A 24,726-nucleotide genomic window follows, 5' to 3' on the forward strand; every position below is an offset into this window, starting at 1 on the left:
AATATTACATTTAAACCTTATCATTGTATATAGGTCTGTTTGATAATTATTTAAACATTATCGTTGCATGTAGGTCTGTTTGATTATTACATTTAAACCTTATCATTGCATGTAAGTCTGTTTAATTATTACATTTTAACCTTATCATTGTATGTAGGTCTGTTTGATTATTACATTTTAACCTTATTGTTGCATGTAGGTCTGTTTGATTATTACATTTAAACCTTATCATTGCATGTAGGTCTGTTTCAATATAAAATTTAAACCTTATTGTTGCATGTAGTTCTGTTTGATTATTACATTTAAAACTTATCATTGTTTGTAGGTCTGTTTGAATATTACATTTAAACCTTATCATTGCATGTAGATCTGTTTGATTATTACATTTAAACCTTATTGTTGCATGCACGTCTGTTTGATGATTACATTTAAACCTTATCATTGTATGTAGGTCTGTTTGAATATTACATTTAAACCTTATCATTGCATGTAGGTCTGTTTGATTATTACATTTAAACCTTATTGTTGCATGTAGGTCTGTTTGATTATTACATTTAAACCTTATCATTGCATGTAGGTCTGTTTCAGTATAACATTTAAACCTTATCATTGCATGTAGGTCTGTTTCAATATAACATTTAAACCTTAGTGTTGCATGTAGGTCTGTTTGATGATTACATTTAAAACTTATCATTGTTTGTAGGTCTGTTTGATGATTACATTTAAACCTTACCATTGTATGTAGGTCTGTTTGAATATTACATTTAAACCTTATCATTGTATATAGGTCTGTTTGATAATTATTTAAACATTATCGTTGCATGTAGGTCTGTTTGATTATTACATTTAAACCTTATCATTGCATGTAAGTCTGTTTAATTATTACATTTTAACCTTATCATTGTATGTAGGTCTGTTTGATTATTACATTTTAACCTTATTGTTGCATGTAGGTCTGTTTGATTATTACATTTAAACCTTATCATCATATGTAGGTCTGTTTGAATATAACATTTAAACCTTATTGTTGCATGTAGGTCTGTTTGATTATTACATTTAAAACTTATCATTGTATGTAGGTCTGTTTGAATACAACATTTAAACCTTATCATTGCATGTAGGTCTGTTTGAATATAAAATTTAAACCTTATTGTTGCATGTAGGTCTTTTTGAATATTACATTTAAACCTTATTGTTGCATGTAGGTCTGTTTGATTATTACATTTGAACCTTATTGTTGCATGAAGGTCTCTTTGATTATTACATTTAAACCGTATCAGAAAGAGGTTTGCTTGTTTTTTTGGTGTAAACTTTTCTTATAGCATTTATATTAAGCTGAGCAAAAGTTTGATAAAACACTCAAAATACCTTGTAATGTTCTAAGTGTTAACCTGATAAATGAAAGTTTGTTTTACATCTCAAATATGAAAACTGTACATGGTCTTGTTTGAGCTCACTTGACCGTTAGTTTCGTGCAAACTATTGTAACATTAGTTGTTCATTGTTTGAGAAAAATGAAGGTCTAATGGTGATCCACATCTATTGTTTTTTTTTTTTTTTTTTTTAATATAATAAGTAAAGGATAAATCATCTGGTATCTAATTTGTACTATGTTTAGAAAGGCAGCTACTTGGCAGTGTCAATAATCTACATATCCTTATCGCTATGTTACTATTTTTTTTACTCAATATTAGTGTTAGAATTTAAACAATTCATATTGTTGAGTTTAAAGAAAAAAAACTAGATTTGAATTTAACAAAAAGATGTATATTCAAGATTTTATCTTTTTCATACCACCAAATATTTTGTCATATTAAGAGATTTTATACCAAAAAAATAAATAAATAGAAAAACTTTCTAATAACACAAGATCTCATTTTTACGTGAAAAAAAGGAAGGGTTATTGAACATTACCGTAGATACTCGCCTAATAGTCGATCCTACTATAAGTCGGGGTCCCTTTTCAGCTCCAAATTCTAAGGATTTAGTCTTGACCCTCGTATAAGTCGGACAAAATTTGGGCATTTTCAGCTGACAGTAACTGAACGCCGGTAAAACCAATGCAAATCCAGGAATAATATTCATTTCTGCATTAATGTTTGTTTGGTTTGAATTTAGTTGATGCTCATCATGATAATTTATATTGCTGTTAATAATAAAGATGTATTCATTTCTCTTGTTTTGTTCACTGTTCAAATGTTAGATTAGCCATGTGTTGTTTACGTAATGCATCAATGATTTTGTAGGGTATGACTAACAACCTATTGTTTGAGAAAAGCGAATATAAACCAATATGAACCTGAAAAATTTAAAGTCAATCAACACTTGATGAAAATATTTTTCACAGCATACATAACTCTGTGTTAAATGAGCATGTACACTTCATAATTCTTATTATATTGTGATGATTAAAGGATTAAAAAAATTAAGTGAAGCTAATCAATATATTAAAATAACTAACTCCAACTCATTAGTGTCATCTGTTTACCTATCACTGATAGTTTTCACACCTTTAGTGAATACAACTCTTTGTCTCTTAATTGGGGTTATCAATGGATTATATTGGCTTGTCAATCAATTTTGTAATTTTTGTTTACCTGAGACACTATAATGAATAATATTTTGATTTTGGGAATGAATCTTAAAATTATTTTTTGATTATTATATGATTTATAAGCATTGAATTGATATCATGATATCACAATAATGACACAATAACTCCGCTGAAAACATCCTTTCACATATTTGGTACATTGTTATCTCCTTTTCATTTTTGGTTCTTGGCTCTTCTTTTGGGTTTATAGGAAAACCATGTGACCATGAAAATCAATACACAAACCGGAAACAGTAGAATTTCAACACGAATTTGCAGAAAATGTTTACCAAAGAACAAATAAAACACAAAGACAGTATTGAAGTCATTTATTTTCAACAAAAACTTTTTATTTATTGATTTATGTAGGTTTGGCAATCAAAAACGTAGTTTTGACCAGGAAATTCACTCCTGACCACTTTTCTCAAGCTTGGATTTTTCCTCTGGTCGCTAGATCTCGTCTATTAGTCGGCCCCCCTCTCTGGATTATGAATTTTACTCTCAATTTTCCGACTAATAAGCGAGTAGGAACGGTAATCATCCTATCACCAACATTAACCTTTTAAAGTCAAAATTACACGTGTTAAAGCACTACTATTTTGCAAGTGGTCACTTCTTCCGTAATTTGTTTTATAAGGTGAAAACTGCTCATTTCAATGAATTCATATTTTCAATAAAATTAACTGCAGACATTCATCATTATCAGACATATATATTACCATACACAGGCAAATTTTGTTCACGTAAATTTCACGTGAAAATCACGTGAATTTCACATGAAATTTTTCACGTGAGATTCACCTCAAACGAGCTTATACATGAAACTCACGTTTTATTTACGTGAATTTCACGTGAATCGAGCTTTCACATGATATTCACGTGAAATTTTTCACATGAAATTAACGTGAAATGAGACTCACGTGAAATTCACGTGAACAAAATTTGCCTGTGTACCAATCAATATTTTTTAAATCTGCTTATTGTGATTAAGAAGTTTTGGTTTTCCAATGCAATCAGTAGGAAATATTTTGCCAAGAATTCAGACATAATTAGATACACAAGTTCAGCAGCTTATGATGTACAAACTGTGAAGCAAAATGACAGATGACAAATAATATTATTATACTTCACGTTAAAATGCCATATTTTGATTGGCTAATACGAGGGTGTTAATTTACTCTATTACCCTTCACGGAGACGCTTGATCAATTGTGCGCTTTATAAAATACGACTCTATCCTATGGCAAATACTCTATTACCCTTCACGGAGACGCTTGATCAAGTGTGCGCTTTATTAAATACGGATGGTTGTTATGTACAAGACGTCATAGTTTATTACTTTGAATTTGAAATTTAATCGACAGTAATAACAGAACATTCAGTATAATAAATTAAATAACACATAGCTGAGAGGGTGATAGAGCAGATTGTTACCCCTTGAAAAGACATTGTCAACCTTGGCTTCGCCTCAGTTGACAATGTTTTCTCGGGGTAACAATCTGCTCTATCACCCTCTCAGCTATGTGTTATTTATTTAATGATTTAAGACAACATTCAGAGGGAATGCATTTTATTTGCAGCCTATTCAAAGCAGACAGGCATTAAAGGTATGTCTGATTTGGTCTCTAGTCACCAGTAAATCACCTCTCCATGTCACATAATTGTCAATAAAATTAACCCACCTGCACTGACATTTCCCACAAATCTTTTCTACGTTTTAATTGTTCATGGCATCTTTTATCCAGTCTATTGGGATGGTCTTCATATTCTTGTAAAAGGCATGTCATTTCTGAAGTTGAAAAGATTGAAAATGTACATATTAATTTTTACAAATTAACTGAATTTCAATGATAAATCAAAAATAGTTTCCTTTCCTTTGCTTGCTATACATAAAGATAAAACAGTTTATTGAAAATGTAAAAGATTTACTTTTGAACTGAATACAAGTTCAAAGTTGGTTTATTCTTTAAAACAAAAAATTCAAGTATTTTTCTGTGATGGTTAGATATACTTTAGATGGATAAGTTAATACATTTCCTTGTTAGGATGTAAAATCAACTTTTGTAAAAAATCTTGTTTACTATCTGACATTTTTATGTATTTAATTGCTTTAGAAGTGATATATTTACTTGTATATCAAAAGATAAAGTAAATTGTCAAATACTCACTTCTACCTTCACCAGCCTCTACATCTGTACAAAATTTATGTAAATCTTTCTGACAAGCAGTATGTAATATTGGATCTATGTTAATATCTATCTCAGATTCCTGGATAATTCTCGCAATTTGCTGCAAAAAAAAAAAAAAGGAACTTTCCTAAGTTTTAAGAGGTTTATATGAATAAAAGATGTGAGAAATGTGTCAATGAGACAGCAACCCAGCAACACATAAAACCTAGACTTATAGAAAACATTTGGTCTTAAACAAGATTTTTTCCCCAATATAGTATGTCAAGCTCTAACTAACTCCATGTCTAAAAAAAAACAATTATATAAAATTTATAGGCAATATCAAAGATCGTCTAGTTTCAGAAAACAAGAGTGCACACGCTGAAATGTCTCGCCTTCTTTACTAATCATTGATATTATGTTGATAGTCCTAAATATAAAGCTTTATTACAACTGTCACATAAACTTAACATTAACCAAGTAAACTAAACATTGACCAGTGAACCATGAAAATGAGGTCAAGGTCAGATGAACCATGCTAGGCAGGCATGTACAGCTAACAATTCTTCCATACAACAAATATAGTTGACCTATTGCTTATAGTTTAAGATAAAAAACAGACCAAAACACAAAAACTTAACACTGAGCAATGAACCTTGAAAATGAGGTCAAGGTCAAATAAAACCTGCGTGACTGCCAAATAGATCATAAAATATTTCCATACACCAAATATAGTTGAACTATTGCATATAGTATTAGAAAAAAAGACCAAAACTCAAAAAACTTAACTTTGACCACTGAACCATGAAAATGAGGTCAAGGTCAGATGACACCTGCCCGCTAGACATGTACACCTTACAATAATTCCATACACCAAATATAGTAGACCTATGGCATACAGTATAAGAAAAACAGACCAAAACACAAAAACTTAACTATAACCACTGAACCATGAAAATGAGGTCAAGGTCAGATGACACCTGCCAGTTGGACATGTACACCTTACAGTCCTTTCATACACCAAATATACTAGACCTATTGCTTATAGTATCTGAGATATGGACTTGACCACCAAAACTTAACCTTGTTCATTGATCCATGAAATGAGGTCGAGGTCAAGTGAAAACTGTCTGACGGGCATGAGGACCTTGCAAGGTACGCACATACCAAATATAGTTATCCTATTACTTATAATAAGAGAGAATCTAACATTACAAAAAATCTTAACTTTTTTTTCAAGTAGTCACTGAACCATGAAAATGAGGTCAAGGACATTGGACATGTGACTGACGGAAACTTCGTAACATGAGGCATCCATATACAAAGTATGAAGCATCCAGACCTTTCACCTTCTAAAATATAAAGCTTTTAAGAAGTTAGCTAACGCCGCCGCCGCCGGATCACTATCCCTATGTCGAGCTTTCTGCGACAAAAGTCGCAGGCTCGACAAAAACCACATATTTATCTGTCAATATCAGAGTTGACAAAATCAACTTTATTTTGTTCTTTCATTTATCTTTTCTAAAAGTTGCTTTCCTTCCATAGCTAAGCCTTTAAATGATGAACATACATTAGTTGTGTACTGTGTGTAATTCATGGTAAATAAGGGAATTTATTCATACTGGTAGGACATTTTAAGTTGAGCATAGTAGGCAGAAATTGTTACTGTGAAATGTTCAATGTAAGACAAGCATCTTAAAACATGTAAAAGGTTGTTGCAAAATATAGATGTATGCTTTAAATAAATATTGACTAATCTATGGTTTACTGGGCCAAATCTTTTTAATACATTGCCTTGGGAAAAAAGAGGTAACAACAATATTTAGGAAAAGATGAAAATGTCAGAAGCCACAATAACCTTTATTCTATTTACACAGAGCATCGTTCTCACCTGTTTACATTCTGTATTTTTTATTAATCGCTCTTTAAATTTGTTCATTAAACATTGCTGAACTTCTCCTTTACTGTCGTCTTGAGACATTTGGAGAACACTATTAGAGTCTCTTTCTCCAGCTCCTTGTAATGCCTTCTGATGCTCAGGATCACAGTGTTGTTTTATCTGAAATTAACAGAATACTTATTTGAGCTACCTTACAAAAATCCTAATTTATGGCCTGATCCATAAAAACCACAATTTTTTTCATTATCCAAGTATCACATATAAATGTATTACAAAAGTTATTGTATGAATTATTAAATCTAAGGAGTTTACTAAAAACATTTAAAAACAAGAATGTGTCCATAGTACACGGATGCCCCACTCCCACTATCATTTTCTATGTTCAGTGGACAGTCAAATTGGGGTCAAAACTCTAATTTGGCATTAAAATTAGAAAGATCATATCATAGGGAACATGTGTACTAAGTTTCAAGTTGATTGGACTTCAACTTCATCAAAAACTACCTTGAACAAAAACTTTAACCTGAAGCGGGACAGACAGACTAACGGACGAACGAACGGACGCACAGACCGAAAAACATAATGCCCCTCTACTATCGTAGGTGGGGCATAAAAAATAAGGTCCATCATATATAATTCACCTTACAAACAGAACTATTTGTATCCCCCCCTGTAACTCTTTTACTACAGAAATGAACAAACTTATATATTGTAGGATTTTTCTAATCACCAAACATATATTTTCATTACTTCCAAAAATCTTCCAAACTTTTCAAATTTACAACAGAGACTGATATAGCAATACCATAACAGCTTGATGTTAAAATCTCCTCTAAGTATTAAAGACATAAGAATAACTTGAGAACAAATATAACTAACATAGAAATTTACTGGTGTTATGACACAGTAGATAGTTAGATTGGTCCATGAATCAGGATGATATGTTGGGAGAATAACTGATCTATTATCTGATGTAGAATTTACCTTATTCTTAAACCTACTTTTAATCTGTCTCCTTCTGACACATATTTAAATACTTAGTTTTGATATACAATTTACCTCACTCTCACAAGCATTAGCCAATGCTACATCCTCCATATAATTCATTGCTGATTCTTTAATGACATCTCTTATTACATCTGTACATCTACCAGACAAATTCTGAAACAGATAAAAATCAATTCACTTTAGTTGATTCCCTTTAGAAAATATTCAATGAAGAAATTTCAATATATTTCAAAGTCATCAAAATGCATGAAAAAGTCTTCCACTATTCGATTTCATAAAAGAACCGTTGACAAACAGTACTATCACAAATATTTTATATGAGGCCAATACTCCTGAGTTACTGAAAAAAGTCCTGATGAATTAGATACAAAATAATCATAGATGTTTTTGTTTATACAGAGTGTGTGTTCCTTCCAAAGGGCTGACTTATACAAAAACAAAATCTGCATACAGATATATGTATCAGTTATCAGAATGCAAGTTCTTATTACTGCAATACTCACCCAGTTGCACTATTTGCTTTATAAAAAACCTCACAATAATTTCTAAATTTACAGCATTCCTACCTTTTTAACAAATTGTCTTCTTAAACATAAAATAACTTGACCACTCATTTCTTGGTCTGGTGCAGCTCTCTCTACAATATCAGTACAGAACTTTCTGATATCCATACTGCATTCCTTCCGTAAAGTAGGATTTAGTCTGTAATCTAAAAACAAAAAGTCTTATATTAAACATAGTTTTTCCTTTCTACAAATTACATGTGAGAATGCACTTCAAGAAAATAATATGGAGACACTTTGAAAATCCAGTACATACCAAACTATGGGTTTTGCTCATTGTTGAAGACCTTACAGTGACCTATACCTATTAACTTCTATGTCATTTGGTCTTTGGTGGAGAGTTGTCTCATTGGCAGTTATACCTCATCTTCTTATTTTTATAGAGATTTACAGGGGACTGTATTGCAAACTTGGCAGCCTTGTTTATCTCTTTAAGTATCCCCCAAATAAACTGGTCAGTAAGTGCCTCAGAACAAAGAAAAAAACAAACAAAAAAACTAGTATATCTATTGGCATTAGTAACAAGATAAGATAGCTACCTCTATTTTTAGTGATCTGTCTTCTGACCAGTATCTCCCGACAGCTTGCATCAAAGTTAGGATCATGTTTATGACCAACTAAACATGTTACTATATCAGGATCCCCATCTGTACAGTATTGCTGTTAAAATAACAAAGTAAACAATAGAACCTCTTCTATAAATAAATGTATGAAGTGCAAAATTTGACTTGTGTTTATCACTGGGTGTTTTTCTTGTAGTGGTAACCGATATATCAGCATTTATTTTTTACAATCTACATATTACAAGACTAACCTGAATAAACTTTTTTTGGGAGGGGGGCAATGAAGGGCATTACATTCAAAAGCAAGACATGGCCCAAATCTTCATAATATTCTGTCTAAGATTTATATAAATAATTTAAGTCTGACAGCCAAAATGACAAAAACAAAATGTTATTCCTTCAAGAAGGGATATATACATAAATTTACTAAAATTGCTTGTTTGTATTCAGCTTATAATCAAGTGAAATAATCCCTTTGAATAAACACTTCATGAAAGGAAATTTTTCCCTACCTTTATCATCCCTTTACAAACATGGTGCAGTTTATAATCAGCATCCAATTTTACTTCTTCTTTCTGAAAACAAACAATTAAACATATTATTAATTAAAAATTAAGTTAGAGAACGGAAACTAAAAATTTTGCAATTTTTCCATTTATAAAGGGGCATAACTCTAGAACAGTTAAAGTGACACCACCAAAATTCAAACTTGATCTGTGTTTTGTGGTAATAAGCATTGTGTATAAGTTTCATAACATTTGGTTGAAGCAAACTCAAGTTAGACAACGGAAACCAATTTTGGGGCGTACGTACGTACAGACGGACAAGGGTAAAACTTAATGGCTACGGCGGGGGCATAAAAAACATTCAAACTTGTAATAATTTACCTATAAATATTCAAATTGTATGTTTTTATTGTTCTTTTAAATGGGTATTCTCAATTAGTCTGATGTCAGTCAATTTGTTTGTATAACAATCAGATTAGCATGTACATTATTATTGGCCATAATAACTAAAGACGTGATTTAGTGATCACAGAAATCATCCAGCAACTGAGAAATCATGATTTGTTAAGCGATCCAACTCATTCCATCAAAATTTCAATCCATTTCAAAAAGAAGTTCTCCATTCACTATCTGGAAACCACAAAATTTTGAAACAATCAAGTACCATAACTCTGGAAGGGTAAAAGTGAAAACGACATAGTCCAAGTAAACCTGTGGTTAGTGGTCCAAAACATTTCCTTTTAATTTCCCTTTGACTTAAGAAGGTTTGACTGAAATTATAAGGGCTGAGTAATCTAGCCAATCAGTAAACACTTTTGTGGTACTGGTCAAATGAATAAAATCATAGTTCATTGAAATATATGACTTGACCTTTTGATTTGATAAGATTTTTATCCACTGGCATATATCCATTCCATATCCTTTTTTTATACAAATAAGTAGATGCTCCCTCCTCCTTATCGCTATCTATATACTTACTTCTCTTTTAAACAAAACTTTATGACACCTCTTCGACAGCTTTTGTTGATGTGCTTTCAAACATTCAATAACCTAGACAAAAATAAAATATATAGTTTAGGAAATTGGGTCTTTTACTAGGCAGTGTTTTAATGCACAAAAGATTTTTTTTCTTGACAAAGACAATAAACTGCTTCGCTGAGCACAGCTGGATACGCCCACAGAGGTCCAACCCTGAACAGTTTGGGAAAAAATGGACACAATATTCAAGCTTGATACAGGTCTGAATTTGGATTGTAATTAAATATTTGACATATTATAGGTTTCTGAATAAATGTAGTCAAAGAACTTGAAATTGGTTATATGAATTGAATTTATATTCAATTAAAGATTTCTTGCTGTTGTGCAATACACTGTGCTGTTGTGCAATACTTAGTAAATCTGTTGTCAGACTATAAACAAATGAAGTTCAATTAATTCTCAATGTCATATTAGAAATTTATGAAAATGTAAAGGGAGCTTACATCAATAGATATAAACAAATCACCAAAGTTTTATGCAAATTGGTTAAAGCGTTTTTGAGTTAATGTCCGACATGTTGATGACAGACGGACAGACGGACAGACAGACAACAGTATACCATAATACGTCCTGTAAACGGGCGTATAAAAATTGAGAATGGAAATGGGGAATATGTCAAAGAGACAACAACCCCGACCAAAGAGCAGATAACAGCCGAAGGCCACCAATGCAGCGAGAAAATCTCGCACCCGGAGGTGGTCCTCAGCTGGCCCCTAAATAAAATTGTGTACTGGTTCAGTGAAAATGGATGTCACACTAAACTCCAAAACATATAAAGGAACTAAAATTAAATAAATGTGGAATGTGTCCATGGGACACAGATGGTGCCCCCGATGGCATATCATATAAAATTATAAATGGACATAACTGAAGAACGGTAAAAGTGACCCTACCCAAATTTGAACTTGATCTGAGTTTTGTGGTAATAAGTATTGTGTATAAGTTTCATAGCATTTGGTTGAGGCAAACTAAATTTGAAGAACAGAAACGAAAAATTCAGCAACTTTTCCATTTGTAAAGAGGCACAACTCTAGAACGGTTAAAGTGACACCACTAAAATTCAAATTTGATCTGTATTTTGTGGTAATAAGTATTGTGTATAAGTTTCATTTGGTTGAGGCAAACTAAAGTTAGAGAACGGAAACCAACTTTGGGACGTACGGACGGACGTATGAATGTACGTATAGACGGACAAGGGTAAAACTTAATGCCCCCTCCACTACGGCGGGGGCATAAAAAACATACAAGACTAACAAAGGCCAGAAGCTACTGACTTGGGACAGGCGCAAAAAGAAAGACCCAAGTGATTAGTATGATGGCTCACAACATTTCCTTTTCAATACCTTGATCTTGCAAACAAACATCTGAAGTTGATTTGTTGCAACCTGCATTTATATTTTATAAGGAAGAATCTTATCATGTTTGCCCTTTCAAAAGAACGTGATAAGAAATAGGTGCATTCGTGACCTTGACCTTTCCATTTAAAACTGCAATATTACACATTATACACTCTTTGATGGCTTTGGTCAAAGCTATCTAGTATCCTCATCATTCATATAGATATTAAAAGGCTAAATGTAAGATATTTGACCTTGACCTTTCAGCAAAACATTTAGATATTGTTCATGAAACATTTCTCATAGTGGCCACCTGTCATGTCACATATAATATGCTTCAAGGGATTCAAAATTCATATACCATAACAATGTCTTTGTAAGTTGTGTATGTACAAAGCTCAGAACCTTTACCTTGAAGGTAGTGAGTGATACAAATTGTGATAAACCTTTAAACTCAATGTTGTTCAAAAGGTATAAAATGGAAATAATTTGTAACATAGTGAATGAACAACTTGATCACTAAATGGTTCTTTAAAATAATTAACAGGTTCTTATCAGCCAGATTCAAAGAAATTTTCTCCGAGACAAGCAGCTCCGTTGAGTGTGACCTATAGTTGTTAACTTCTATGTCATTTGGTCTCTAGTGGAGAGTTGTCTCATTGGCAATATTACCACATCTTATTTTTATATTCTCCAGCATAATGAATTCATCGGAGGTCAAAAAGAGGCATATTATAGCTTATATTTTTAAATTTATTTAAAACAAATCTATGACTATAAGCTAATTAAATCAAGATTGTTAAAATTTCAATCATCAAACTTACAGCTATTGCAGAGAATTTCTTACCTTAGCATTACCATGTTTAACCTTGGAGCAGAAATTCTGAACATCATCAGTACATGCTTTATCTAATTTTTCATCCAATTTAATATCTTCACCCTGTAAAAAATAAGTCTACTTGTTTACACATGTCACCTTTAACTGTTTCTATTTCATCAAGCCATGTCAAAATGGATGATTTTCACTTATTAAGACTTGTTTATAAACAAAAAAAGTGATAAGAAATATACTGAGTGCCTATAGAAACACAACACATCATTTTCCATGCCCCCTTTGGTCCCTTTTATAATAATATTACAAAAAATTTCTTTCGATGCATTTCTCAAATAACTTACTACATTCTATCAATTTGGTCCTTCATCAAATTTTTCCTGTTCAGAAAATTGTGATTAGTCCCTCAGGGGTCAAGTCATTTTTTTCATTCAAATATGATCACACTGGACCAAATGCAAAGGAAATTGATTATCAGCATTGTTTTTAATTTTTCTATAAAAATTTCACCTTCTCTATAAAGCACTAAGTAAATGAAATTTGAACTCACATGTGAAACATAATACAAGCCAATGAAGCCTGAAATTTAGGTCAGTGCAACCTACATATGGTTGGAGGGTTAAACTTCACAAGATTCCTCTTTGTAATTTGGTTGTAGGCCATTTAGTTAATGGTAAATGAACCAAAACCTTAAACTCAAAAAAAGCTAATTTGGATATAAATAAACTGAAATATGGGTCATGTGAAGATCTACTTCCAATAACACATGTCAGCCTCAAGATGCAAACAATATTATATAAATAAAAGAGTGTGAGTCTTACAAAGAAAACACATGTTGCCTGCTGTCTCCAAAATGATGTAATCAGAAATGTTGAAGTCCATGTTTTGGTATGGGAAAACCTAAAAATCACCCAAATCAAAAATCAAAATAGCGGATGCACAACTTCATGTCCTGTACAAAAATTTGTTTAAAGTGTGGTTGAATTCTGTCAGGTTTTTTTTCAAGTAGTTATGGATTAACAAACTGATATTATACCACATTGTAAAAACCTACCCTCTGCATAGATTCAAATCTAAGTTGTCTTCTACAACTTTTATCAATTCTGTGCTCAGATTCTCTCAGTGTATCATTTCTTACATGTTCACTTAAACAGGTCACAACATCACCTCTGAAATAACATATTTACAGCTATTTTTTAATGTACTAAAATAATCATTGAAAAATATTTAAGGTTCATTCAAATTCAGAGATTTCCGATATTCAAAGTAACAAGCACAGTGAATCAAGTCATTAATGACAGTGTTTTTTATTCATGCAAATCATACAAAATGAACAATGTAATATAAAATCACAATTAAATTATGGGTGGTTTTACTTCACTACTGAGTTCAACTGTCATGAGTAGAGAATTGTTGTATCATTTGAGATGCACTGTTTAGATCTGTGTCCGAGATTGTTTTGCCAAAGTGATAAGGTTAACAGAAGCAATAAAATGCTCCGCTGGGGCGCAGCTTGATACGACCGCAGAGGTCAAACCCTGAACAGTTGGGGCAAGTATGGACACAACATTCAAGCTTGATACAGCACTGAATTTGGATTGTAATTAAATATTTGACACAGCATAGGTTTCTGACACAGAATGAAAGTGGTCTAAGAACTTATAATTTTTTAATTTACCTATTCATACATGTGATGGACTGTGAAACTCAGATCAGGAGATTGGGAAATTTTGGTCAGGAGATTAGGACTCAGATCAGGAGGTTTTTAATCGACATAAATTTTGTCGTAAATGTAACCGTGTGCTGTAAAAATGGTCTTTTAAAGTGTGTTTTCTTCAACTTTCCATCCAATTTATTATGTTTATAGTACCCTTGTACTTATAAAGTTTCTCCATCTTTATATTTTACATGTTCAATCTAACATTTTTTTTTTTCAGTATGTTCTTTAAATTTTTTACTTCATATTCTATAAAACATTTATTGCAACCAGAACATTTGTTTATCTATCTGCAAATAGCTTTTGTTTGCATACTCAGAAAGTCATTCTAACTGTAAAACAAGGGTCATAGTTATTATATAAATTTCAATTTAAGCCTTGAAAGGAAGTATAGAATCCTCAAATAATTTTCAAATTATTATTTTTTTATTTGTCCTAAGACATTTAAAATCATTTATTTACCATCCTTTTATGATTATTTGTTCAATTTATATTTTATTTATATTCTTTTAAAAATTTTCATTATTAAAAGGAAAGTAACTTAAAACAGGATAAATCAAGGGAAGTAACCCAATAAATACACAGTTTTTGTTACACAACGGCAGTTAGCCTGAGGTAAAAAGTCATTGATTACCAGTATGTTTGACACCCAAGCTGACAAGTGAAGCCATATAATTATGCATGTTAATTGATTTACAGGTAAAATATAACTTCAGGTAATGTGAGTTACACCAGATGCCTGAGATGATATGTTGGGCAGAAATTTTTCATTCATGAAAAATTTCATACACGGGATTATAATTTTCCTCTTCAACCGGAGGTCAGGAGGAGACTCCTGAAAACAGGATTATTGTACACCTGTCGGGAGGTTCACATGTATGCTATTCAAACCATATCATTATTATTTGCTTTTATATATAAATCAGAAATAACCAATTTAAAATGGAAAATTTTAAAGAAAAAAAAGGAAAAAAAAATCCCCCCCCCCAAATTTTTTGAACCCCCTTATGATTCATCGCCCCCACACTCAATCCCAGCTTTCCCTTTGTGGTATGGTACCTTGCAGTACAATTTTAGAGAGATCCATTCACTTGAACACAAGTTATTGTCTGGAAACTAGAAAAATGCTTGTTTTTTTGGCCCTTTTTGGCCCCTAATTCCTAAACGTTTAGGGCAATTACCCCCAAACTCCAACCCAGCTTTCCCTTTGTGATAGGGAACCTTGCAGTACAATTTCATAAAGATCCATACACTTACAAACAAGTTATTGTCCTGAAACTAGAAAAATGCTTGTTTTTTGCCCCTTTTTGGCCCCTAATTCCCAAAATTTGGAGGAAATTACCCCCAAAAATCAATCCCAGTATTCCCTTTGTGATATGGAACCTTGTGATACAATGTCAGAGAGATCCATACACTTACACACAAGTTATTGTCATGAAACTAGAAAAATGCTTGTTTTTTGCCCCTTTTTGGCCCCTAATTCCTAAAATTTGGAGGCAATTACCCCCAAAATCAATCCCAGCATTCCCTTTGTGATATGGAACCTTGTGGTACAATGTCAGAGAGATCCATATACTTACACACAAGTAATGTCTGGAAGTTACAAAAATGCTTATTTTTGGCCCCTTTTTGGCCCCTAATTCCTTAACTGTTAGTACCATAACCCCCAAAATCAATCCCCACCTTCCTTTTGTCGTATTGAACCTTATGGTAAAATTTCATTGAGATCCATTCACTTAAACTAAAGTTAGAGTGCGAAAACTAATGTGTATTCGGACGACGACGCCAACGTCATACCAATATACGACCACAAAAATTTTTTTGCGGTCGTATAAAAATAAGGTCTGTTTAAAAGTCCTGGAACTTGAAATTGATGTAAATTAACTCACAAAAAAGATGGTATGTACAACGTCAAGAAGAACTGTAGTTTATCTGAATACAATTTACATTTTTCACATATAGATGATTACTCACTTTCTTTTTACATTTGGACAGAACTGCTTCACAGATTTTTTGCATGCTTCTTTAAATTTATGTGAGAATTCATAATTCTTCATAGATATCTGAAATAAAAAAATTACTTTCAAGACATTTTTTGTTTCATTAATATTATTTTCAATGATAGTCTACAGAGAATTCTATAGAGGAAAGACAGCAATTGTAAAATTGGGGATCGAGTTCGAAAATTTTCCATCATAAACATTTAAAAGGCATTTTTTACTTATATTTCATCATGTAAAATACACAGTTAAGACATTTGATGAATCTGATATCATATACTGTAAATTCAGAAATGTGTGTGTGCATTTATTATTGTGATCGTTGAACAATTGACAAAAATGTGAATTTATTTAATGGGATTTCAGGAAATGCTGCATAAAAATGATGTCATCAAAATCTAAAATGCGAGTTTTTCATTTTGCAGAACCAACCCTGTTGCAATTTTCTCATTAATAAAAATATCCCAAAAATTTCTGCATTTATACATTACTTACAAGTTGGTGATGTTCTATTCCTGCGTAACATTTAGGATCCATTTTCTGATGATGTTTATGTTGTATCAAACATTGCATGACCACATCTTCATCTTCTTCTTCTTCTAACTCCTACAATTAATGGTAAAATACATCAAGCCTATGTATGGCCATTTGGTATGATCATAAATACACTGGATCTAGTAACAACTGGTACATTGTCAACAAGTATTGAATTATGGTCCTCCAATGGAATTAATTATAAATACTACTTAGCAATACATAACTTATACAATACTGACCTGTTCACAATGTACAATAGATTAATGTCCGTTAAGTTCTAAATAGTCAGTCAGTTTGAAAATTAAAATGATTGAATTATAGTTTTTATAAAAAAAAATTCTCTTGCTGAATCAAAGTATCAAATTTTATGGTAATTAAACTGATACTAACCAAAGGTCTATTGAACTACTTAAGTATTTTAAATCTTTACAAGAGTAAATTAAAATGTTTTTAAATTATTTTAACAGTTAGAAAATCTGAACATAATGAAAAAAGGTGTTAATGAAGATATACATGTATAAGGTATATTTGGTATTAATTAACAAGAATGAACAAAAGAATGCAAGAAGATTTTGATTCTATGACTACTTCAAATACAGGAAACTACCTAAACAATCACACTGGGACTAGGCAAAGAAAGGCTTAGGCAAAAAATATAGTGTACAACTCTAAAGGGACTGAAGCTGTGAGCATTATTGCTTGATCCGGAGTAAAAGTATTATTATGACTAATAAATGCTATAAATATTAAAACTGCAGGAAACATTTCCAAGCAGAAAAGGAAAAGAGAAAATTACTGCAAATGTGGGTTTTTCTGTATTTTTGGTTGTATCTGATATACTGTTTTCATATGCAGATTAAAAATATCTTGTCCTTTGTATGGAGTAATTAAGGTTTCTTTTCCAAGATTGGACAAATTATACTTTAATGTTAAAAGTTTTCAAATGACTAAATATGTTCTGTTAATATTGATGTAAATTACCTTAAACCCTTTGCCTTCAACCTAAAGAAATTAATTTTCCCCGATAAATTATAAAATTCAAATTAATGCTGAAATTAAGTCATAATTATGAATAAAAGTATATGTGGAGTATTTGTCATAAAGACCTGTTCAGTGGTGTAACTAGCATTTATCTTTCAGTTTTATTTCATTTCTATTAAGCATTTGGATTCTGCTTAGAGATAGAATTTGGATGTAAATGGTGTTATTAATATATTAATTTCACTACTGCCATATTGTTATATCTGAATAAGCAAATCACTAAAAGATATTATCAAAAAGAAATTTCACTGAAAAGACATTCACACAATAAGCAAACTCTTAGCTTCTTAGCCACCTTACTCATAAATTCTTTTAATTTTCATAAATTAACAAGAGGCTGACATAATGATAGCAAACAAGATTTTGATTACTTTTATAAGCAGCATTGTTAAAGCAATTGAGGACCATAACTCCTCAACAACAAAAGTGAAAGTGGTCAACATCCAATTTGACCACAATTTAATCATCAAGTGAAAGTGGTCAACATCCAATTTGACCACAATTTAATCATCAACAACAACATATCAAAATTTGAAAAGTATTGGTTGAACAGTTCTCAACTTGTTGCAAGGAAATGACATAAAGTACCATTTTCCTATCAATCAAGGACCATAACTCTGTTGACTCTATGCATTTTCATTAGTATAAAGAAGGGTTTTATAATCAAGTTCTATAAATAAAAGTTGAAAGTATTTTACACAACAATGCATACTTTTCTTCAAGGAAATTCTTCTCCAAAAAAAAGTGACTAACCTCTGAACAGAAGAGCTTCAACATTGGTGTACAAGATTTGACTAAGACAACATCAAGGTCAAGGTAAGTGTCCTCATCTTCTGTAATGTTACCAACTACATTAGCACATGCTTCTGTTAACTCATCATAGTTGTCTTGTAAACATGATAGTTCCTATAATTATTGTACAAACGAATGTCAGTATAGAAAACAACACCCTTGCGAAATTAACAAAGCAAATACAGGTTGTGTTTTGTTAAGTGTCTTTACCAAGAAACTCAAAAACTTGGCTGTTGAAACTTGTGATAGAGATTAGATTATTTCCAAAATGCCTTTTGCTAAAAAACATGAAGCAGTATAAATAGAGCTGGGCTATTCGCCCTTTTTGCTCCTCCTTATGCAATAAATAAATTTATATGATCAACTAGAAATACTGTGAGCACTGCTCAAATGGACACCCCCCCCCCCCCCCCCCCAAAAAAAAAAAAAAAAGATGTGCACACACAGTGGTACCCATTGACGCAACACATGAATAATTTGGCACTATTAAGGCAACCTCAAGCTAAACCAAGTTTGTGGCCTCTATTTTTGACTATAACTGTCCAAAGTGTGAAAAATGGACAGTTTTCAACAAATTTTCATCGAATAAAGCTCAATAATATCATATCAGAAATTTATACAAAAAACAAAAGGGAGCTTATTTCAATAAATTTTAATAAAATGCTTCGCTGGGGCGCAGCTTGATACGACCGCAGAGGTCGAACCCTGAACAGTTGGGGCAAGTATGGACACAACATTGAAGCTTGATACAGCTCTGAATTTGGATTGTTATTAAATATTTGACACAGCATAGGTTTCTGACACAGAAAGAATGTGGTCTAAGAACTTGAATTTTTTTAATTTACCTATTATGGTCCAATGTCCAAAATCAAAATACATGGTTAGATTCAGCATATCAAAGAACCCCATATATTCAATTTTTGTTGAAATCAAAAAAAGTTTAATTTTGGACCCCAACTTGGACCAACTTGAAAACTGGGCCCATAATAAAAAATCTAAACACATGTTTAGATTCAGCATATCAAAGAACCCCAAGAATTCAATTTTTGTTAAAATCAAACTAAGTTTAATTTTGGACCCTTTGGACCTCAATAAAGACCAATTTAAAAAACGGGACCCAAATTAAAAATCTAAAAACACGGTTAGATTTGGCATATCAAAGAACCCCAATAATTCAATTTTTGATGAAATCAAACAAAGTTTAATTTTGGACCCTTTTGACCTCAATATGAACCAATTTGATAGCGGGGCCCAAAAATAAAAAATCTAAATACATGGTTAGATTCAGCATATCAAAGAACCTCATATATTCAATTTTTGTTGAAATCAAACAAAGTTTAATTTTGGACCCCAATTTGGACCAACTTGAAAAATGGGCTCATAATCAAAAATCTAAATACATGTTTAGATTCAGCATATCAAAGAACCCCATATATTCAATTTTTGTTGAAATCAAACAAAGTTTAAATACTGGATCCTATCTTGGACCAACTTGAAAACTGGGCCCATAATCAAAAATCTAAACACATGTTTAGATTCAGCATATCAAAGAACCCCAAAAATTCAATTTTTGTTAAAATCAAACTAAGTTTAATTTTGGACCCTTTGGACCTTAATGTAGACCAATTTAAAAAACAGGACCCAAAATTAAAAATCTAAATACACGGTTAGATTTGGAATATCAAAGAACCCCAATAATTCAATTTTAGATGAAATCAAACAAAGTTTAATTTTGGACCCTTTTGACCTTAATATGAACCAATTTGATAACGGGGTCCACAAATAAAAAATCTAAATACATGGTTAGATTCAGCATATCAAAGAACCCCATATATTCAATTTTTGTTGAAATCAAACAAAGTTTAATTTTGGACCCTTTGGACCTTAATGTAGACCAATTTGAAAACTGGACCCAAAATTAAAAATCTAAATACACTGTTAGATTCGGCATAACAAATAAATAAATGTGATCAAAGATTTTACAAATCTAATGCGCCATACTGTGCAATTAAAGATTACTTCTTGGAAATTTTTCAATATTTGAAATTTGAAAAAAAAATAATATTTGAAGAATAATTCTTTTTAATTTCTGAAATCTGAAATGAGAAAAAATTGACCTCCCACAATTTTTTTTTATCCCCCCCCCCCCCCCCCCCCCTTTTTTCCCCCAAAAAATTCTTTCCCTCACGTTTGGTCATAATCTCAATTCAAATTTCCAATGGAGTTGGCAACCATAATTACCCATTTAAATTTACCATAGTGCTAACTTAATCTATTTTATAATAGAATTAAAAATATAGTGTCAAATCTTTCATATGGATTTTTTTGTAAAAAAAAAAAGATGCAACATTTGCAGATATTTTTACTGGTCTTCCTTTATAAATATGCATTTCTTTAAACATAATTTAAAAGCAGTGTAAGGGAAGTAACCAAAACGTTGTATTTGAATTACCTCCCTTACACTGTTTTAAATTATCTTTATTGTTCATTAACCATTACTTTATACATAATTTAAAAGCAGTGTAAGGGAGATAATTTCAATGATGTATTTGATTTATCTCCCTTACACTGCTTTAAATTATGTTTTGTACTAAAGTATTTGTCCATTAACCAGGACAACCTTGTTTTTCCCCCTTTTTTGCCCCTAATTCCTAAACGGTTTGAGCCATAACCCCCCAAAGCAAATCCTAACCATCCCTTTGTGGTATGGAAACTTGTAGTATAATTTCAGAGAGATCCATACACCGTTCCACAGTTATTGTCTGGAAACTAGAAAATGCTTATTTTTGGCCCCTAATTCCTTAACTGTTGGTACCATAACCCCCAAAATCAATCCCAACCTTCCTTTTGTGGTATTTAACCTTATGGTCAAATTTCAAAAAGATCCATTCACTTAAACTAAAGTTAGAGTGCGAAAACCAATGTGTCTTCGGACGACGACAACGACGCCAACGTCATACCAATATACGACCACAAAATATTTTTGCGATCGTATAAAAAGTCACCAAAATTTCATGTAAACTGTTCAAAGCATTTTTGAGTTATTGTCCGAAAACTGGAAAATCCCCCCTTTTTTATGAATAAAGTCCCATTACTGCAAAACATAAAATCAGAAATTTTTATAAATCGACAGGGAAACTTATGTCAATATATAAACAATTCACCAAAGCAATTTTGAGTAAAAGTCAGAAAACTGGAAAATCCCCATTTTATTTATGAATAAAATCCCATCTCTCAGAAAAATATCTGGTCCTCAATGAAATCAGTATCAAACATGTAAATACACAAGAGAAAATCTACAACAGTCATACTCACATCTCCTTTGGCAATGTCTTTTTCCTGGTCCGAACACAATCTTCCTAGATCTGTGACACAATTTTCCTCTATTTCAGGGTCAAGTTCTATCTTTCTAGCTCTATTCCTCATCACCCTCTTCATCTCATGTTTACATGCTCGTGAAAGCTACAATATGAAAAAGATTCCCATTTATAAACAAGTGAAAGCTACAATAAAACAAATATTCCCATTCACAAACTGACTTTCAAAATACATTTAAGCGTACCCTCTTTTGGTTTATATAAAATAAAAAATGATGCTGGAATTTTAAAAGGTTTATAAATCAGCATTAAATTGAACTCATATCCAACATTATATCATGTAGAATATACTCAACTAACAAAATTACCGATCCAATGAACAATCGACAATTCATAGAACCAGGATCCTTTGACAAGGAGTATGAATTTACTGCAGATTCCCTATACAGTTACCATTCTACAAAGTTGTCCCTCCTTTATTATCCCGAAGATTATCATAGATTTCCCAATTTTCTATAGGAGATTTTTCACAGTATTCCCATTCTTTATTTGTTTTAGTTTTAGTAATACAGCTAAGGTTTGTACATTTGTACTAACATGATTAAGTAATCGAATTGGTAATAAAATTGCATAAATGTAATTTACACCAAAATATAAATAAATACTGCAATGTATCTAAGGGCTATTCCATTAAAATGTATGTGGGAGGGTAGGAAGGGACTTTCAAAATATCCCTACAACCAAGAACCATTTTTTAGATAATTTTGCACAATGGTAATGGACACATACGGAAAAAAGACCCATGACCCACATTCAATAATTAAACTTTCCTTCCTACCCTCCCACATACATTTTAACGGAATAGCCCTAAACAAAGAAGTCATAATCTGCCTGATTTTTACCTGTTAAAAACTGACACAGAATGGGAACACTGCTTTCTCCAATCTAAGGAACAAAGGTTTTAGCCCAAGCCAGTATCATACATTTAAAAACATTCATTTCAAGTTACATTAAATCATATAGCTGTACAGTTATTTTTCTGTTTAGAGGATTGAAAAAGGAACATTTACTGTTGATTTATTAATAGAATTTTAAACCTCATTACTAATAATATTGATTAGGTTTGAATTATTCGATGTCTATAATAGTATATGAGTATAAAAACTGTACGATGTCAATGTGTTTTCTTTTCTTTCTAAATTAACAGGTACTTGTTAAAAATTTTTTTTTACCATCCTTGAAAGAAATTAAGACAAATATACCAAATAACATAAGTACAAGGACAGTATTATATGGTCTATACTTTAGCCCAGTTCTTCAACCAATTTTTGTTTTCTCAAGAATTAAATTGAGATCTCTTCAAACAGTAAAATTGTTACATGTATATTTCTCTATGAAAATAAATTGAAAAGACCAAAGATTTTTTTGAAAACTTTATCGAAGGAGAAAAAAACCTTTTCCATGACAGACCTCATACCACATTTTTTGTTTTGTAAGAAGCTACTCTATTTTGTCCCCTGTCATCCAAACCTGTTGTTGTTTTTGGTCTCTCATGTGTCTATATAAGCAAGACATGACGTGCTGTCCAGTTGTGTCATTTTTGGAAGTTTTCTCAAGCCATTTGCCTTTATAGCCACAGTAGTCCTTAGCATATCGTCGACACTTCTGATACAGCTGATTGTCTAATCTAATTAGTTAAAATACATTAACATTTTCAAATTGTTAATTTTATCTTCCTCACCTAAAATGAATTTATCTAAAAATATACAACCATTAGGAATGTAGGAATACTGTCAACACCTGCAAGTTACAATTACAACATTTCATTCTGTATTTAGCAAAGCTCCGAAAACAGTTATCTTTGTACTGGGATGTTCATATTATGCATTTGTAAGACTTTAATATTTTCTTCAAATTTGCATTCAAAATCTGCTAAATTTAACATTTTCCATCAAATACAGCTCAAAAATTGTCAATTTTATCTTTTAAAACTTGCAGGTATTATAGTCCAATTCCTGAATTGGCCGTTTCAGAAGCTAAAGAACTATGGGTAATTTTATTGTTCGTACCCCAAAATGAAAATAACGTCACGTCATTGGTTAAATTTCCATTGTTTGGGACAATTTTTAACCAATCACGACATTTTGCGAACACTTTTGAAAATATTACCCAGAATGCATTAAATTCTGAAACAGTGAATTGCTAAATGTTCTTGATTCTAAATGTACAATTATACCAAAAGCACATGCTAACTTATGCTATACAACCATCAAATGCTATCTGCCCATGCTGTTACATTGCCCCACGCTGTCACGATTATGACTTAAGACCAAAAATTCTCCAGTTAAGAATGCTGAAATGGCATCAGATACCAAGTACCAAAACTGCATAACATGCCAAAAAATTTAATGTCGAAAGGAAAGAGTTCCATATGGATACCCCATGGAAAAACTGTACGATGTCAATGTGTTTTCTTGTAGGATGGGATGTCATTTGGAACTCTAGCCTGTGGAATTATTGGTAAACCTTCTTCCCTTTTCTTGATTAAACTTTACCATAACTAGGACTATCTATACAAGTAGGTTAACAAGGTTTTAACAAGTTAGACATGTACACAGGTTTCTCATGCTGGTGAAAACAGTTAAAAGAGGCAGCAATGCTTAGGCATTTTTATCAAACAGTCCTTTTGATATATAGCACTTAAAAAAATAAATGTTTAATCAATGATAAATAGTTGTTCGATTTTTTGAGTACCAAAGAAGTGCCTTTGTTGTTAACAAATTCCAATTTGGGGTCACTAAAGGATATTCATGA

At 31.7% G+C, this 24,726-nt stretch overlaps 1 protein-coding gene and 1 long non-coding RNA gene across 4 annotated transcripts in view; both read right to left on the minus strand.

Annotated features, from left to right (window-relative positions):
• The window catches only part of LOC127700868 (Golgi apparatus protein 1-like), a 61,406-nt gene that overhangs the window by 4,254 nt on the left and 32,426 nt on the right, over positions 1 to 24,726 (minus strand). The window contains exons 10-24 of one of the 3 annotated variants that reach the window (XM_052204566.1): positions 23,443 to 23,599; positions 21,911 to 22,057; positions 18,557 to 18,709; positions 16,721 to 16,831; positions 16,200 to 16,288; positions 13,563 to 13,677; positions 12,524 to 12,616; positions 10,280 to 10,351; positions 9,308 to 9,370; positions 8,772 to 8,892; positions 8,236 to 8,378; positions 7,721 to 7,822; positions 6,653 to 6,820; positions 4,762 to 4,882; positions 4,276 to 4,382 (exon numbers count right to left, since the gene is read on the minus strand). In XM_052204566.1, coding sequence (XP_052060526.1) covers positions 4,276 to 4,382; positions 4,762 to 4,882; positions 6,653 to 6,820; positions 7,721 to 7,822; positions 8,236 to 8,378; positions 8,772 to 8,892; positions 9,308 to 9,370; positions 10,280 to 10,351; positions 12,524 to 12,616; positions 13,563 to 13,677; positions 16,200 to 16,288; positions 16,721 to 16,831; positions 18,557 to 18,709; positions 21,911 to 22,057; positions 23,443 to 23,599 — 1,762 coding nt within the window. Of the gene's footprint in view, positions 1 to 1,368; positions 1,392 to 4,275; positions 4,383 to 4,761; positions 4,883 to 6,652; positions 6,821 to 7,720; positions 7,823 to 8,235; positions 8,379 to 8,771; positions 8,893 to 9,307; positions 9,371 to 10,279; positions 10,352 to 12,523; positions 12,617 to 13,562; positions 13,678 to 16,199; positions 16,289 to 16,720; positions 16,832 to 18,556; positions 18,710 to 21,910; positions 22,058 to 23,442; positions 23,600 to 24,726 lie in introns of all 3 variants that reach the window. The other 2 variants (XM_052204567.1, XM_052204565.1) reach the window with 2 other exon arrangements.
• LOC127700869 (uncharacterized) lies at positions 257 to 1,362 on the minus strand. The gene is made up of 3 exons (XR_007981749.1): positions 1,021 to 1,362; positions 937 to 978; positions 257 to 560 (listed from the first exon to the last, which is right to left on the minus strand). It is a non-coding gene; the product is annotated as an uncharacterized LOC127700869 (long non-coding RNA).

Source organism: Mytilus californianus, unplaced genomic scaffold (assembly GCF_021869535.1).
Source record: "Mytilus californianus isolate M0D057914Y unplaced genomic scaffold, xbMytCali1.0.p SCAF_5, whole genome shotgun sequence".
In the NCBI taxonomy this organism is placed as follows: Eukaryota; Metazoa; Mollusca; class Bivalvia; order Mytilida; family Mytilidae; genus Mytilus; species Mytilus californianus.